Source organism: Monodelphis domestica, chromosome 2 (assembly GCF_027887165.1).
Source record: "Monodelphis domestica isolate mMonDom1 chromosome 2, mMonDom1.pri, whole genome shotgun sequence".
Taxonomy (NCBI): Eukaryota; Metazoa; Chordata; class Mammalia; order Didelphimorphia; family Didelphidae; genus Monodelphis; species Monodelphis domestica.
The window spans coordinates 61,138,230-61,156,928 of NC_077228.1; the positions used below are offsets into that span (position 1 = coordinate 61,138,230).

At 39.5% G+C, this 18,699-nt stretch overlaps 2 protein-coding genes across 8 annotated transcripts in view; one reads left to right on the forward strand and one right to left on the reverse strand.

Moving 5' to 3' along the window:
* ILDR2 (immunoglobulin like domain containing receptor 2) overlaps positions 1–18,699 on the reverse strand; it is a 100,845-nt gene that overhangs the window by 33,596 nt on the left and 48,550 nt on the right. For 2 of the 4 annotated variants that reach the window (XM_007480699.3, XM_056815484.1), the window contains 3 exons: positions 8,302–8,358; positions 3,526–3,672; positions 2,402–2,578 (listed from right to left, as the gene is read on the reverse strand). The exons of 1 other annotated variant lie outside the window; for it this stretch is intronic. In XM_007480699.3, the coding sequence (XP_007480761.2) occupies positions 2,402–2,578; positions 3,526–3,672; positions 8,302–8,358 (381 nt within the window). The remainder of the gene's footprint in view (positions 1–2,401; positions 2,579–3,525; positions 3,673–8,301; positions 8,359–18,699) is intronic. One more of the 4 variants, XM_056815485.1, reaches the window with a different exon arrangement.
* The window catches only part of MAEL (maelstrom spermatogenic transposon silencer), an 82,853-nt gene continuing 76,254 nt past the window's right edge, over positions 12,101–18,699 (forward strand). For 2 of the 4 annotated variants that reach the window (XM_007480694.3, XM_007480696.3), the window contains exon 1: positions 12,101–12,236. In XM_007480694.3, the coding sequence (XP_007480756.2) occupies positions 12,106–12,236 (131 nt within the window). In that variant the 5' untranslated portion in view covers positions 12,101–12,105. Of the gene's footprint in view, positions 12,241–18,699 lie in introns of all 4 variants that reach the window. The other 2 variants (XM_007480698.2, XM_056815488.1) reach the window with 1 other exon arrangement.

Sequence of the window (18,699 nt, forward strand, 5' to 3'; positions counted from 1 at the left end):
AACTGGGCTTTGTCTATTCCTTGCACATGATATTCCATCTCCTGTCTCTCGATTTTTGTACTGGTTTCCATCCATGCCTGGAATGCACCTTATCTCTGCCTCTTGGAATCCTTTCTTTCCTTCAAAACTCTGTTCAGGGACTTCCTTCTATCTGAAGCCTTTCCTAATCCTCCAATTCTTAGTGCCTCAAATTTTTTTTGTACTTATTCCATATTGATGGGGTATGTATATGTATGTACATGTACATATTGTCTTCTTAGATAGAATGAGTTCCTTGACAGCAGATAATATTTCATTTTGTCTTTGTGTCCCCAGCCCTTAGCAAAATGTCTAGTGCATAAATGCCTAATAAATGTTTATTGACTGATTGAATATTCAAGATCTGCAAATAATAATTATCTCCAGCAAGACCCACCATTATCGAATATGATATACTTAGCTATAGAGGGTAGATATTGTTACTCAAAGGCAGGATAAATAACCAAAAAAAAAAAATCAGACCTTTATCTGTTATCAGGGGTTCATCCATTCAAGTTTTAACTGTTTTTTTTTTCTATACACATGAATTTTCAGGTGACCCTGTAATCCTGACCTCTTACAAGTGGGTTCCAAAACCACTTTTGCACATGTCTATAGGAAATTTTGACTTGTGAATGTATCTCAAAATGAAAAGGGAACTTAGGGATCATCTATTCCAGTAATTCTCAAGGGAAAAAAATCCTAGACACTCTTTCAAAGAGTCTACTTGGTTAAAACTGGTTTTATAATAATAAAAATATTTTGGTTTCTACTATGATAAACATAGTATAACTTACTCAAACAAAATCTCTTTGGGGGGAGTCATCAATAATTTCTAAGAATTTAAAGGGATCCTTTAACCCCTTTATGTTTTAAATGAAAAAGTGGAAGTTCAGAGTTGAAGGTACTTGCTGAAGATCATAGATCTAATTAATGGCAGTTAATTAGAGTTTTTCACCATTCTACACAGTGACCTCCAACTCAACTTACACCAAACTGACGGCTTGAAATTATTTAATGTTTCCCTCCTTGTCTTCTAGAAGTTGCTGATGGGGGCAGATCTAGAGGCTGAGAGATTCTACTTGGGAAGTCTGTGAAAGTTTATAATTAGTACCAGCTCCATACCAATTTCACCTGTGAAATTCTTTGGTTTGGTATCCAAAGCCTCTTTAATCTAATTCTACTGTGCCCTTGCTGACTTGTTTCACAATCTTCTCCCTTCAGGCACACTGACTTCCAATCAAATTAGACAATCATCTGTTCTCTTTAGGCCCTTCCCTCTGTGTATCCCTGGCTTAAGCACTATCTCCTCCATGAAGGTGTCCCAATTCCCTTAGCTGAGAAAGGATTATTCCCTTCCTAAAGCTCTCTTCCTTCTCTATGTGACCTTTCCAATGCACTTACCTACCGCCTTGAGTTATACTTATCTTGTTCCCTCTGCATTGGACTGTTTGCTCCTCCAGGCAAGGGATGGTGCTATTTCCATCCCTCACACACTACCCTCCATAAAGTAGTCATTTAATCTTTGTTTTCCTGAACTGAACCTTATCCTTTCTATTTCCATTTCCAACATTGTGGTTCAGGCCTCACTGCCTCATATTTGGCTCATTGGAATACAATGGCATTCTAGATCCTGTTAATTCCAGTTTTTCTTTCCTCTCATCCATCCTACATGCTGTTTCCATAATAGCACTTTTATCCCATTAGTCCCCTACTCATTGCTCTATAATGGTTCCCCTCCATAGTTTGGTACCACCTAGGCTGTCAACTTGTTAATCATTCCTCAGGAAGACCTTCCCCTACCATTCCTTTCTCTGCTTTGCTCATTAGGGCTTCTTACCTGGAAGCAATGCTCTCTTTCTTGCCCTTTTCTGTCTCAATCTTCTTTAACTTTCAAGACTCACCTCATCAATGAAGACTTTCCAGCCTGTTCTAACCTACAGCAAGCTCCCCTTTTCTGAATTCCTATTGCACAGAATGGCCCCACACAATTTAGTACCAGATTATACATTTTTTGAGGACAGAGCCTAAATATTAAACTTAAAAACATTAAAAATAAAACATTATGCATTGCAAAATCCTGGGATAATGACAGATAACTCATGGGTTTATTGATTGACTAGAGGTCTGAGGGGTAGTTTGAATTATTTTCTATTACTTTACTATTGTAGAAGGGCCTGGAGAAAGAGAAAAACAACATCCTCTTGACCTTGGGAATTTTAGTACCATAGTTGGCCATTAGGTTGGAATTGATTTCTAGAGTAATACAGGCCTAACTCCATTCATGGATTTAGTAGTTTCACTGAGTTGACCCATACCAGGAGCAGAAATATGAGCACACTTGCAGAATGGGGTAGGGTAGGAGAATATATTTTGTTATTACCACTCTGGCTTCCTCCAATGGAGTCACTTGATGCCAGGGGAGGTGGATGTGGCTTATCCATCAGCATGGCAGAAGAAGAGACCCCTCCAACAGGAACAGAGGGTATGTAATAAGGACCAGGCACACTGGAGACAGAGGGAGGATATCCAGACTTTGCAGCCTTCCCTGCCTCATATACTGTGAAGAGAGATGAGAAACAATAGACATTATGTCCCCACAACCTTTAGTTCAAACACACATGCATACACACACACACACACTCCCCCCAAGATTCTTTAGTAGAACAATCTGAGGAAACTCATGGTTTCAAAATTATTTTTATTTCTCACCCCTTGACTCATCAGTCTTACTTTCCTGCCCCCTGATGTTCCTTGCTCCAGCTATGTTGAAAGGCAGTAATATGAGGAATTATAGTGTTTAGTAGCTGACAAAAATGGGGTAATTAAATGGCACTAGGTACCATGCTACAGCACTCTCTGTAAAAACAACTTGGCAGCTCAGCCTAAAACACAGTAGCAGAATTCTGCCTCAACTCTTAGAAAGGAAACCCAATGACTAGGAATGTCCTCATTCAGATTCTGTTCCTTTACCAGAAATGAAGAATAAATAACATTGATTTCCCTGACAAGTTGCCTTAATTCTGATCATGAAAGATATCTTTTCCTTTAGTGGCCTCCAGGATTTGATAGGTCTATGGGAACAAGTTGCATTTTTCCAATTGTCTATATGTTGGTATACGTTGGGAGGGAAAAGAAGTAATGTGGTTTTTCTCTGTCTTTAGGTCATTGGTGAAAGGGTTGATGGACCTGGATGAGCTTTCCCTCTCCAGTCATTCCAATCCCAGCATTCTAAACCTACCCTCTTACCTTCAAGTCTGTCCTTCATGGAAATTAATGAAGACTTCATATGAAGAATTATATGTGGATTAAAAGGCCTAGACAGGAGGAATTGGGGTAGGACTGTTGGTGAGTCTAAGACAATGATGCTATGGTTTCTTAGGGTTCTCCAACAGAGATGAGGGTAGGAAAGGATTAGCCCATTGGGTGAAACTAAAGGTCTGGGTAAGAGGAAGTGGGGTTGAGCACAATTCTGAATGTTAACTTGAAATATTCATTTTCACTCACATGCCCTAGGACAGCAACAGGAGTCTGGGCAACACGGACATCTGACGTAGCAACAACAGCTGTGTGGACAGCATTGGCACCAACAGATTCCCACCAGGAGGAAGAAGAGGAAGACTCCCAGGATCACCAGTCCAACAAACACCCACTCTGGAAACAGAAGAGAAAATCTATACTAAAGGAAAGTCTACCTTTAGGAAAAGGATCTTCTGGGTTCATGCTCGCCCTGTGCAAGAACAGCAAGGATCTGAGGAAGGGAATATTTCCCAACAGGAAAGAGACACCCCCAAACAAACCCAAGGAAAACTCTGGGAATGTGGGATTCTGAGCCCTCCCAGTGGGGAGACATGGAGACAAGAAAAGGGAGATTGAACTTATACTGGAAGCAACATGATGACCAACAAACACAAAAAATTATGTGGCAATGCAGGTGAATTTCATGGTTATCTCTTAGGGAAACTACTCCTCAAGTTGAAGGTGGTATCGAAATGATTATCAGCAATAGCAGAAAAACTCTTGGGTTGCCTTTTGGATTTAGGAATGAATTTTAGAGGTTCTGTTATCTCTATGGTTTCACAGACATATCACAGTTTGCTCTTTTATTAAATTATGTCTACTTTCAAAATCTGTTTGTGTACCATGTGTTTCTATTTATAAAACTGCTTTCCCCTGATCATCATTAACATGGTCCCACTAATTCCTTTCCCAACTAGTCAAAGGAATATGAGCTCCCTGAAGGTAGTGAAGGTTTTGTTTTTGAATATCCTGTGCCTAGCATGGTGCCCCAGTTGCTTATTAAGCCCGTTAAGCAAATGCCTGTTGAATGAATGAGTCCCTTTTCAGCATTAACCAGTCACTTATTATTTTATTATTTATTAAATATCTACTGTGTGCCTGGTAGGCACGCTGCTAGCAGATGGAGTGGGGACAAAGACTATAAATGTTTCCTGTTCTCAAGGAGCATTAATTAAAGCTGATTTGGGTCAATAAAACTGAAGTTTTTCCAAAGCACATCATCCTTCATTTTCTTTAGGAGTTATTTTTTGTTATTGTTGTAAATGTGATATATGTCTTCAGTCACAACATGGGAACTATAGAAATATGTATTGCATGAAAGTACTGATATAGTCTCTATCAGACTATTTATTGCCTCGAGGAGGTAGAGGACGGAGGGAAAAAATCTGAAACAAATGTCATAAAATCTGCAAAATGTCAGAAAACAATTTTCAAAAATTGTTTCTACATGCAATTGAAAAAAAAAAACTCAATGAAACTGAAATTTTTCACTTGTGCCTTCCTTTATAACAAAATAGGGCTGGAGCATTTTATTATCAGATAATTTTTTTGAACTGTTAGGTAACTACATGATCTAATTCTCCCATTGTATGGGGAAGGAAATTGAAACTTGATGAACTTGATGGAGTTAAATGACTTGATTGAGGACACAAAGCAAACTAAAGCAGAACTGAAATTTGAATCCAGGGCTCTTGACTTCTTGTCTAGTGCTCTTTGGTATGCTCACAGGCAAGTATATCACATCATGGCAGCCAGTACAGCTGAGGGATGGAGCTGATTAAAACGGAGAGATGGGACATCTGATGTAGGATGGAGTATATGTGGAGTATATTGAGGTTTGCTCATCAATGGAAATGGAATTCCCCTTTAAAGAACTGGGATGAATGGGTGGACATATAAGGGAGAGAGAAAAAAAACCTACTTCATAACAGTGTAGGCTTTCTTAATATAGAAAGGGCTACTTTTAGAGGTAACAAATTTCTCTTTATTGAAAGTCTTGGGGGAAAGCCTGTATGGCCATTTGTCAGGTATTTGTGGAGGAAGTTGTTTGTTTTTTCCCAAGGTTGGAGCAGATGGTCACTTTGGTCTTTTCCCAGCTCTGAAATGATGTGATTCTGTGATTCTGATTCTTGTTAGTGACAGAATGGATGATCAGGGTTCCTTGAGTCAAAATAGCATTGTACCACAGAAGACTGATGCTAAAACAAATCAGCCTTTTTACATCTGCTGGCATCATGTATACAAAAAAAAAATATTGTTTAAGAAGAATAGAAGCAAAGAGCTAAAAGTGTCAAGATGTTACCAAAGCTTGAAGAATACATCACTCAAATAACCAAGGACAAAAAGACAGGAACTTGCTCCAGATAAACCAAACAATACTATCAGTAGGGAGGAAGGATCAGGCCTATCAAGCAAGATAAGCAAAATATAGTGATGTCTTGTTCAGAATGGTGGATGTAACATCTCTTTGAAACAATATATGCAAAACTTTCATTATGATGTAATAGTGCATGGCCACTTTAAGGAACATTGGGTGAAAAGCATCTTAAAAGGACATTTATTTGGCACTAAATAGGGGGAATCCTACATTTAGGTTGGCCAGTTCATGTGAAAGGACTACCAGAACTTATCACAATCAGGAATAAAAAGTTGCTTAGTAGAACAGAATGTTTTAAAATTTAACACAAAATTTTACTTTACATTTTTTTGTTTTTCTATTTGTCTTGTTCCTCTGGACTCAGAAGGATCTGAAATCCTGGACTGTCTTGAAAACAACAATTATTAAGAACTGGGAGCCTCTAAGAGCTATCACTAACCAGAAAACAAGTTAGGGCTGGGAGCTCCTGTCTCATCTTCCAGATCACAGTCTGTCTCCACTCTCTGCCACCCTTCACACTGCTGCATCTGTAATTTTTGTAGTGCAGTGTTTCTGATTACATGTTTCTCTACTTTTGAAATACTTCATTGGTCCCCTTTGCCTGCTGAATAAAGGAGAAATTCCTTATTCTGGTATTCAAAGCCTTCTGTATCCAGTTCTAACCTGTCTTTTCAGACTAACCTAACATTCCTCCTTTCCATATTCTACTTCCTACCCAAATAGAATTGCATCTATTCTGTTCTCATCTTCTTCCATTTTTTCTGCTTTGGCTTGTGCTGTCCCACATGCCTAGAATGGACTCCACCCATCCCACCAATGACTTCATCCACTTGGGGAAAGATCATGCCTTCTTTCAAGGTTCACCTGAGGCTATCTTTTCCATGAAATCTTCTTTTCCCAATCTTCCAAATGAGAGATCTCTCCATCCTAAAATTTCTCAAATGAGATAATGTATATAAAAAGTGCAAACATCAAAGCCCTATAAAATGCCAGCCATTGTTATTCCCTGTCTGTTCATGCAGATGTTCTATCCCCCCATTTGGTAATGGTGGTAAGATACCTTAAGGTCTGAAAGGACCCACATTTTAGATTTCACTTCTGCATTTAAGCAGTGAGAGCACTGCCTCACTCATAAGTAGGTACTCAACAGATGTTTGTTGGATTTAATTGATTTGTCGAGGCTCCCAGCTCAAAGGCAATCAGAACCAATGAGGGAGAAGGCTCCTTTGTGGTGCTTCTTATGACTTCGTTTTATGGCTCAGAAACATTAGGCAGCTCTTGAACTTTTTCAAGATATCCTTGAAAGTTGGCCCTAAGAAGACCTACATGGACTGATGCAAAGTGAAATGAGCTGAACTAGGAGAATATTGTACACAGGACAAGAAGATAATCAACTATGAATGGCTTAGTTCTTCTCAGCAATACAAAGATCCACAACAATTCTGAAGAATTTAGGAGGAAGAATGCTATCCACTTCCAGAGGAAAAACTGTTAAGTTTGAATGCCGATTGAAGCATATAATTTTACTTTCAATATTATTCTCCTTTTTTTTGGTCTGCATTTTTTCTTGCAGCATATGGGCAATTTGGGAAATTTCTGCATAACTAGACCTCTATGATCTACAGTAAACTGCTTGCTTTCTCAAGGAGGGGGAGAGATCTGGAATTAAAAACTTTTAAAAACAAATGTTGGAAATTTTTATTTACATGTGATCGAGAAAAAAATTAAATATAACAAAAGAAAGTTGGCCTGTAAGCTATAGTCTTTTCTAGCCATCTATCCAGGAGCTGTACATATTTTATAATTTACAGCTACCTTTATCCGCTACATACAGACTATACAATACCATAATAATAATAGCTAGTATTTGTGGCATGCTTTAAGGTTTGTAGAATGATTTGCAAATATTATTACATTTAATTCTCCTGAAAACACTCAGAGAGGTAGGTGCTATTATTATAGCCATTTTACAAATGAAGAAACTGAGGCATATATGTTAAGTGATTTGCCCAGGGCCTTATAGCTAATAAGTGTCTGAGGCCAGATTTGAACTCATATCTTCCTGACTCCAAGTCAAACACTCTATCCACAATAGATGTGCATGTCTAGAGGAAAACAAAAAAAAATGAAGAATGAGTTGAATGAGGCTTAAAAAAATATGTGGGCAAAGTGGCACAGGAAATTCAAAGGTCAGTAGTATGCAGCGGAGTAAACAGTGTGGTGATGGCTCTGACTAAAAGTTGCTCGGGGATATAAGTTGTGGGTAGATGGGCTGGTGTAAGAATATAATAATGACTCTACCAGGATCCCTAGGACATTGACTAGTTTTAGTGAATGGACAGACATTGTTGAAGGCTCTGAATCCCCCACACTGAAGATGTATTCATCTGAATTATTTTTCTCTTTTACTGCCCAGGGCTTTAGATGGAACAGGGTTCAAAGGCTAATAGGCTCTTTCCAAAAGAAACAATCCATCTTGAAAAAGATGAGAAACATCCACGCACAAATTTGCACAAAAATGAAAGGTGAAATTAGTACACAATACAGGAACTGGACAGACAGACTAATAGAATAACAAGTAAATAAGGAGTTAAATGACTGAATACCTGACATAATCTTCACAGCAAAACTTGGCAAGAGAGCAGCAAGCCACCCTGTCCTGCCTAGAAGAGGCAGAAGGAAAGAAGGAAAGAGGTTACTCCAGGAGAAAATTCTGCCAAAAGTTTGGCCTCTATGGTCATGCACCCTCAGGCTATGATACTGGCCCATAAGCATTTTTATGAATCACTGGCAGTTGGTTTTCTTTCTCCTTATCTACACTGGGTAATGATCTCCAAGGGAGATAGAAAGGGAGCTTTTCTCCCTAATCCATTTCTAGTAGGAGCCAAACTCTGCTTTAATACAGTTAAGGACAACTGCCTGAACAGACTTACCATCTCTACTCACACACACACAACACAGATCGTCCCCACTGACACATACACTCTTCCCCATAAATCACAAAATCTAACTCATTCACACACTCAAACATCCAATCTATATTTTCATACCTTTGCCCATTCATACAGACATGCACACACTCATAATTCTATGTCCACATAAAAGCAGATGCATTTACACATTCATTTTAATCTTGGAGTTATCACATCACTAGATGATGCTATTTATGCCTTAAAGCCATTTCAGTGATTAAAATATTCAAATGCAGAGGAAGGTGAGAAGTAGATGATTTGCAGACTTCTCTCCCCTCCTTCTGCCTTCAGAAATATGTTACACACATGTTTAGGGTACCGCTTTTCCAGATGGCATGCCCAATTGATGGCATATGAGCACAAGAGTTTTCGGTACAGTATAGCATGACAGATTTAAAAGTACAATATGTTACAGAAGCACTATCCCTCAGGTCTTTCAAAGTACAGTTGTGGTGTAAGCAAAGCAAAAACCATGGCAAAGTGATTTTGCCATTTCACATCAGATGGTGAAGACCAGAAGCTGCCTTTTAAATATTTATTAGGTAACTCTCAAACATTAAGCCAATATTAATTAAATTATACTAGTCCAATGTAAATAGGTCAAAGAGAACTATTATACTGAGACGTGTACTGGTTGGTTGGTTGCTCTCCTTTATATTTGAAGAGAATCAAAATGACATCACTGATGGTATCTTTTGACTTGCTCATTAATTGGATTTAAGCGAGGCAGAGTTCCAAAGTTTCATTTGCTCTTCCTGAGTCATCCAAGTCCAGTAACAAAACAAAAGTCAAGATGACTGGTGATGACTTGGCTTGCAATGAATGACCTTGGCTTCTTTGATTTCTAATCAAGCTCTAAGTGCTTGCTTTCATTGCCTTTGTGGCCATTGGAACAAATTGTTCTTATCTGCCTCTTGTAGGAGAAGTCTTCACATGTCTGGAGCAGATGCTCCCCTAACTCACCAATAGGTTTGAGGTCTGTTGGTTACCCTCAACCTGGTTTAGCCCATCTGCCAAGATGGTTTTACCATGGTATGGCTTCTGTATATACCACACCTTCTTGGAACCACAGGTGAGAGGTGGGTGGCAAGTGGATACCAAAGGAGGAAAATAGTCCTGAAAAGGGCTTGGCAAGCCCTCACATCAGAAGCATTAGTCTTCCATGAACATCCCATGTGTTAACCCAGACCCTTATATGATTTTGTCGCATCTCTGTACTTAAAGTATACCAATATTTTTGTGCACAGGCTGGAGAATGTTGCTTGTGTGCTTTGTTCATTCAGAAAGCAAATAGTTATAGTGTTCAGGTATAGATGCCTTTCTTTGTAAAAGTTATTATAATCATGACTTTATGCATGAGTTTGCATTTTGGGATTTAAGTGAGCATTACTAGTTGATGATTAATCAACAGCTAGGCAATCACTTAACTCTAATAATAGTAATGCACATTTGTAAAGTGCTTTAAGGTTTACAAAATATTTTCTTAATAGTAACTCCATGAAGCTGGTGACACAGATATTATCCCTATTTTGCAGATTTAAAATTAAGCTTCATAGAAATCCAATGACTTACCCATATTCACCTAGCTGGTAAATGTCAGAGTTGGGCCAAGTCCAGTAATCTTTTCGCTATACCACCCATGTCTATGAACAACCTAAGGATGACTCCTGTCTTCATTAGAGGCTCTTAGTACATCAGAGTTGATGTTTATTGTTCATGACAAAGAAATTAATTATGCTTGTCTTTACTTCTTAGTGATCAAGACAAAGTTTTCTTATTAATTATTATAGTTCACATTAATATCCTTTTGATGTATTGACACCCTAATGAGAAGGGTTATATAAACAAGTCAATATATTTGAAAAGAGAATGTCATACGTGTAATCTATTAACTTTGTTTGTCAGACATTAACTCCGTAATTTAGAATGTAAACTACTTGAGAGCAGATACTACTTGCTCATATTTGTATCTCCAGGGCTTAGCACATTACCTGGCACTTAGTAAGTAATTAATAAATACTGGTTCCTCTCTTTCTCCTTACTTCCTCCTTTCCTTTCCTCTTCCCTTACTCTCCCTCCCTCCTTTCCTTCCTTCCTTCCCGTTCTTCCTTCCTTCCTTCCTTCCTTCCTTCCTTCCTTCCTTCCTTCCTTCCTTCCTTCCTTCCTTCCTTCCTTCCTTCCTTCCTTCCTTCCTTCCTTCCAATTTGTGTATACATGCAGCTTCCTTTTACATATATGTTGCATGTGGGTATATATGTACATTATAATGGATACAATTCATATTAGAGGCAACATGGTAACAAAAGGAAACAAGAATTTATTAAGCACCTCTTACTAAGCACTTTATAAGAATCATTTAATTGGATTTTCACAACAATCCTGGGAGGTAGGTGCTATTATGATCCTCATTTTACAGTTGAGGAAATTGAGGCAGGTAGAGGTTGAATGACTTGCCCAGGGCCATACAAGCTAATAAGGGTCTGGGGCTGGTTTGGAATTCAGGTCTTCCTGACTCCAGGCAGCCTGATGCTCTATCTACTATGTCACTCAGCTGCTCCTAAATGGAAAGAACCTTCAATGGAGAATCAGGAATCCCCAGTTCTATCTAATTCAAACTCTGTGTGACCTTGAACAAATCAATGGATATCTCTAAGCTTGTGTCCTCATCTGTGAAAGTGGGGAAGGGATCAAGTGAAACAGTAAGTTCTCCTTCAGTACTCATGCTCTATAATTTATATATGCACCTGGGTGTAGACTTATCTTGTGTATACAGGACAGCTCAACACATAAATATTTGCCCATGGGATGAAGCCATGCTTCTCTGGATAACACAGTGACTTTTTACTTCTAAACACAAAATCATGTTGGATAGATGCAAAAGTCACATGTTCAAATTACATTTGGAAAGCTAAAATATTATGTCTATACACACTTACATACACAAAACACATACATTTTTGTTGCCGCTGTTTTTCAGCTATTTCTCTGAGTCCTCCTGACCCTATTTGGGTATTTTTATTTATTTATTTATTTATTTTTGGCAAAGGTGTGGTTTGCCATTTCCTTCTCCAGCTTATTTTATAGATGAGGAAACAGAGGTACACCGGGTAAAGAGCTAGTCCATGGTCACACAACCATTAGGAGTCTGAGGGCACATTTGAACTTACGCCTTCCTGAAGCTAGTTCCAACTCTATTCTCGGCGCTACCTAGCTGACATAAACATAGACTTACATACCTACAAACATATCTGTATTTATACACATACACATCTTTCAAATATATAAGTGTGTATATATTTGTAAGTAATACAGAGAGATAGCTATATCTATGGGGGCTTGGGGCAGGACAGCAGTGCGGAAGAAGGAAGCCATGCTGTGACGAGTCAGGTCAGGCAGGTGATGGGGACATTCATCCTCCTCCAGCCTCAGCCAATCAAAATGCTTCAGAAGGAAATAAGAACTCTCCCAGCATGCCTTGGGGCAGGGCAGTGCTTCCAAGCTCTGGAGTTGAGAAGGGAGTCGAGTGTGGCTGTAGAATCCTGCGCTCCGCAGGACTTTGGGGAGAAGAGGCAGGTAATTCTCCCACCCCCTCCTCCCTGCCCATCTACAGCAGGGCCCCCGCTTACCCACCAGGAGTTCCCACGTCTGGAGCCACCGGAGACCACTCCACGTGTGGGAGACCCCCCCCGCCCCCCCACTGGGGTGGCGGAGGCCATACCAAGGCTGGGGTTTGGGGGGCAGAGGCACCGCTGCCCCCTTTTGAGTAGAAAGTAAGGGTCACTTCCGGGAAAGGGAAAGAGTCTTTTGTTGATGTGCCTTCCACCAAAATCCCCGTGACAGAAAGTTGACAGATAGAAAGATGGAGATATAGAATGATAGAGAGACAGAACGACAAAGAGATAGAGATAGAACAATAAATAGAAAGATGGAGATATAGAATGATAGAGATATAGACAGAACAATAGACAGATAGAGAGATATAGAACGATTAGAGATAGACAGCAAAGTAGAGACAGAAAGATAGCAATAGACAGTGATAAAGAGAGAGACAACACTAGGGAGAAAGATAAAGAAATATAGACAGAGAGAGTGATAGTCATAGAAAAATAGACAGAAAGATAGTGATAGACAAAGAGAAAAATAGTCCAAGAGAGAAGTAGAGATAGAGATAAGATAAAAACAGAAGAGAGATAAAAATAGTGGAGAGAGATGGAGACAGATATAGTTAGATGAAAAGATACGTAGTTGTCTCTATCTCAATCTTGAGCTAGCTCTAACTATAGACAAAGATGTAGATGGATAGATATAAATATCTAGGGATTCTGGGTGTGTGTATGCTAGCAGCATACTTGCATCATGGAGCCTTTTATGTAGTCATTTAAAAGAATGAGGAAGATATAACTAAATTGAACATATATGTCAGATACTTACTATATAGTACTATACTTATATTACATAATATTACACACATAATATATTACTAATATAGTAGTGATAACAACAGCCAATATTTGTATGACACTTCTTACGTGCCATGTACTCTGTTAAGCTTTTTACAAATATTACCTCACAACAATCCTGGGAGGTAGATACTATTATTTATCTTCATTTTACAGATGAGGAAGCTTGGGGCAAATAGAGGTGAAGTGACTTGTCCAAGACCACCCAGCTGGGAAGTGTCTGAGGCTGAATTTTAACTTGGATCATTCTGACTTCAGGCCCAGTACTCTCTCCATTTTGCCATCTAGCTGCATAACATATGATAATAATCACTAGCATTCATTTAGCAATTTAGGGTTTTGCAGATTGCTTTACAAATATTATCTCATTTTATCCGCACAATGAACCTGAGAGGTTGGTGCTATATGCCTCTTTAACAGAGGGGGAAACTGAGGCAGACAGTCATTAAGTGACTTGCCTAGGATCATACCACTAAGTGTCCGAGACTGAATTTGATATCTGATCCAGAGCTCTCTCACTGGGCTACCTAGCTGCTTGTGTACACATACAAGCACACACATACATGCCTTGTATATGTATATACATAGCTGCATATATCGGTTATATATATATAACTAATATATGATCAATAACTTGATAATATGTATGTCATATCTAGAAGACATTTGCAGTTAGGTGGGTCAATGGGTAGACCTGACTCTGAATTCATTGCTTTTTTAAAGACTCCATGCTCTCTGTCCTAAGAGAAGTCCACTACATTATTAGTTGCACTATTATTAATTATTATAAATTAGTATGTTATTATGCATTATCATTAGTTATTATTGTATATTATTAATTATTACTATTATACATTATTGGTCATTATTACTTGCATAGTTAAAAAAGAAACATACTTTGTATATATAACAAGCATGAAGAATATATAATATATATTATTTATTAAAAGAATGAGTAATATACAATATATTACATATATTCGATATCACCAATCTACAGATCCATATTGCATGGGTTAGTAGCGTGGTGGCTCCATGATCTAGAAAAATCAGCATAAAAATTTTTGGCCCTCTCTTTTTTCATACCAGAGAAGCAATCTGAATTTTTTCCTTTCTCTTCTATGGAGTGTTTACTGTGTATATTTATGGTGTTAAAAGAAAAAAATATGTTGATGCTGTACAATACTATACATATATTTTATGCCTTTCTGAGTTTCCAAACTTTTTCTGTCTTCTGCTGGCCTTTGCGTGTTTTTTGCAGTTTCTGCAAAACTCCCTCAAAATTCCCATTTAATTTCTTATGCTGACTTGCAATATATTGAAATTGAGATGGGGGAAGTTGTGATGTGGAAGGGTTACTTGTAGCTCCTTTTGAAGTAATATACGCTGCACATATTAAATGTAGTATATATTATAATATTGCATACAAAAGATATCACGCTCCCACTTTTAAGAAGTTACTACATAAAAGAACTTATGTCAGATATAACGCTGCCAGCAAACATGTGTGCAGATTCACTGGGTCACAGGCTTAGAATTTATGGGCACCTTACAGGTCATCAAGGCCAACTCCCCCATTTCATAGATGGGATAATGGAAACCCGGGGATGGCAAGTGATTTTGCCAAGGGTCACTAAAGTATTAAGGAGCAGAGTTAACTGATTTGAACACAACAAGCCTTTTGACTCCAACCTCAAGAATCTCCCTATAACACCATGCTCTCTGCTCTCATACCAGAAGCACACTACATGCACATATGTTCTTGGTTGCAAAGTCACTTATAGAAACATCTTTTGAATCTAGAACAAGCTCAAAGCTTATATATTCTGTACGATTATACAATGCCTTGAATTCCATGTTTAGCTTTCTATCTTAGTTACTTCCTGCTAATTTCCATGCTGGCTTGGAACTGTACACAGCTTCTCCAAATTTGACTGCTTTAGTAGACACATGAGGATCAGAATATACAGGAACTTTCTGTAATTCATCTATTTCTCTACTGTGTGTCTACAAGATCCCACTCACTAATATCAGTGAAGACCTTACAAATCCTAAGTCTGTTTCCCTATTCTTAGCTTCCTTATTCCCAGTTTTTATCCCAAGTTTTACTTTATTTCATACATGTTAAAATACAGAGGAAGATACACTGTAAGATTAAATTTAATATGCAATAACTCCAAGTATTATATTTTATATGATTTATTAATAATCTCTTGAGGTAGAAAAAATAAAAGGACAAAAGTAAAAGCCCAAGTAAAGAAAAATTTTCCCAGTCCCTTTGGCGGGAAAGGAGAGAGGGGCAGGGTTCCAGAAAACTTTATCTCCAAAACAGGAGGTAATTCGAGGATGAATACAACACACATTATTTACATTCTATATTCAATCAAAAAGGGCAGCTAGGCTGTGTGGGAGATAGAGTGCTGGCCCAGGAGTCAGGTGGACTTGAGTTCAAATCCAGTTTTAGGCACTTACTAGCTTTATGACCCTGGGCAAGTCAATTAATCTTGTTTGCCTCCGTTTTTTTCATCTTTAAAATAATCTGAAGAAGGAAATTGACAACCACTTCATATTTTTGCCAGGAAAACTCCAAATAGGGTCAAGACTAAGTTGACAAAATAACACTAATTTAATTGATACAGTGCATATGTATAAGTACCATGTATTTGCAAAGCAAATCTGTATTAGTAATGTATAATTAAAACAATGCATATGCATTAGCTGTATATTAGCCTGTACAGCTAATGTGGCATTTCTCTTTACCATGGCACATCACACACATATCTTGGGTGCCGTGTGCCATGCTGGTTATCTTTTAAATCCATGCTAGATGCCACCAACACACTGAGCTTTTATTAGCAAACCAACTGATCAACCTATAAGCATGTACTAAGTACGTGTTACGTGTCAGGACCTGTGCTAAGCTTTGGGATATGAAGGAAAGCCAGGAAACAGTGTCTGCCTTCAAGGAATTTACATCCTACTGGTGCAGCCAGCTGGGTTTTCCTTTCTGGTCACCGTGATATTGACACATATGCCATTCTGGACCCAAACAGGAAGCTGCCTCATTGTTATACATGGCGTAAGCCAGGAGAGACACAAGTTCTTTATCCCCAAGGCAAAATCCTTCCTGCTTATAATTTATAAGGATTTGTACCCCAAGTCTATAATGGGTCTCTCTTGTCTACAATGTACAACATTTACAGTCTGTTTACATATGCCATGTTTTCACTGAGGTATCTGCATAAGCAAATGCTCCTTCTCTATTTGTGTTTTAGATTATAAGGTTTGGGGGTATTGGCCAAACCTAAGTATTTTTGTTGTTGTTCAGTTTCAGTAGTGTCTAACTTTTCATGACCCCGTTTGGGGTTTTCCTGGCAGAGATACTGAGATAATATGCCATTTCCTTCTCTAGCTCATTTTATAGATGAGAAAAATGAGGCAAACAAGGTTAAATGACTTGACCAGGGTCACACAGCTAGTAAATATCTGAATCTGGATCTTCCTGACTCCAGGGCCAGTGATCTATCTATGGGGCCAAGTATTTTTCTACCCTTAACTAAAACTGCTCCTGTCAAGGTTATCATTGATTGCCTGATTGCCAAATCCAGTGGCCTTTTTCAGTCTTTCTAGTACCTAATATTGTTCATCTCCCTCTCCTAGACACTCTCCTTGCTGGGCTTTCAGTCCATCAGCAAATAATCATTACGCTCCTTCTGCCTTCAGACACTGGGTCAGGGCCTGAAAATCCAGAGCCACTGGTTCTCCCACCCTCCTCTCTGCTTTCTGACCGTTCCTTGCTGCTCTCTTTCAACATGGGGGTGCCCCATGGCTCTGCCTCCTGGCCCCATCTCTCATCAGCCCCAAGCCTTCAGTTATCTCCAGTACAGATGACTTCTAGGCCTGGATCCCCAGTTGAAGCTCCAGCCTAGTATCACCAGCTGCCTCTGCGACATTCCAGCCTTGATGGCTGCAGTTACAAAACAGAACTCCTTGGCTTTCCCTCCTCCTGGCTTCCCTCTTTCTGGAGAGGGCAGTGCTCTCCTTCCTGCCACCCAGGATCATAACCTCTGGTCATTCTCTCATGCCATATATCCGACTCTCTCCTTGGCGAAAGGCCTCTTCTCTCTACTCATAGTGCTCCTTATCCTAGTTCAGGCCCCCATAATCTTTTTCCTGCACTCTAGCAAAAGCCTTCTAATGAATCTTCCCTTGCCTTAAGTATCCCCCCACCCCCCCGTTTTCTCTCCCTTGTCTGATAAGTGCTTTTCTTAAAGTGTGGGTCAGATCCTGTCACTCCTTGATTAACTCCAGCCTTTCCTTACTGTCTCTAGGGCACAAGGTGTCCCAAAAGTCCCGAGTCCAGTCTTAGCTTCGGTAGCCTAAAAGGACATGAAGACTTTTGGGATGCCCTGTGTACACTGCTTTTTGGTCACATAAGAGAGCCCCCACAATCTGGCCCTATCAGATGTTCCAAGTGTTTTTACACACTCTTCCCCACCACATGGTCTTTGCCAGCCTATTTGCTGTGCCTCCTCCATGACATTCCATCTCCTGTGCCCTCCCTTAGCATTGGCTTTCCGATATACCTGGAATGGTCTCCTTCCTTTCTTACTGTCTTCTCCTCCCATCTTAGAAACCATACTGTGTATAAGTTCCAAGGCAGAAGAGTGGGAAGGACTACACAGTGGGGGTTAAGTGACTTACTCAGGGCCACACAGCTGGGAAGTGTCTGAGGCCACATTGGAATCCAAGACATCATCGTATGTCCAGGCCAGGCTCCCAACCCACTGAACCATGTAGCTGCCTCCCCCCCTTAACCTCTGAACTGGTTTTAAAACGAAATTGGGGGGCAGCTGTCTTTCAGTATAAGAGGCCTCCCTTTCAAGTCCTGCTGTATTTTGTACTTAGAAAAAATTCTTCGAAGGGTTTCATAGGCTTTACCCTATGCCAGAGGGACCCAGCACACACCCGTAGGTAGCCCTGCTCTAGTGCCTTCATTCTTCTGCTTTTGTTCCTGGCCTTATTTTAGTCATGCAAAGGGACCGAATTGGATTCTCCAAGAGTGTGTGTCATGAAAGCTATTTTTGCACTTATTTGTGTTTGCAGGATCATTACTGCACGTAGTGTAATTAAAGTATGATTTCTGAATGTGGGAAACATTTTAAATCATTGAAGCCTTTAAAAACCCAGCATCTTGCAACGTTCCAACCTGCTAAAGATTCTCCAATCGATCAGAGCCCAGCATGCTCTCATTAAAAGGCATTCAGTGAATCTCTATAAACTAATAAACAATAGAAATGATTGCAGAGCACTTCATTTGCAGAGTGTTAACAGAATTTCCCCCTCAAGATGTGAACACGGGCAAACATTTTTAGTAAGAGCCTCTCTGGCTGGTCTGTAGGAGATGCGGTGATGCCCAGCAGGGAGGCTTAGCTCTGAACCGAGGTGGAGGAACCCGAGGCTTTGGCGCCCCAGTTGGGCGGGCTTGACTAGATGGCACCTCATTTTCAGATTGTCAGGCCCGCTGCTTCTTCTGGGAGACAGAGGAAGCGCTCTAAGGCCCCTCGCGGCA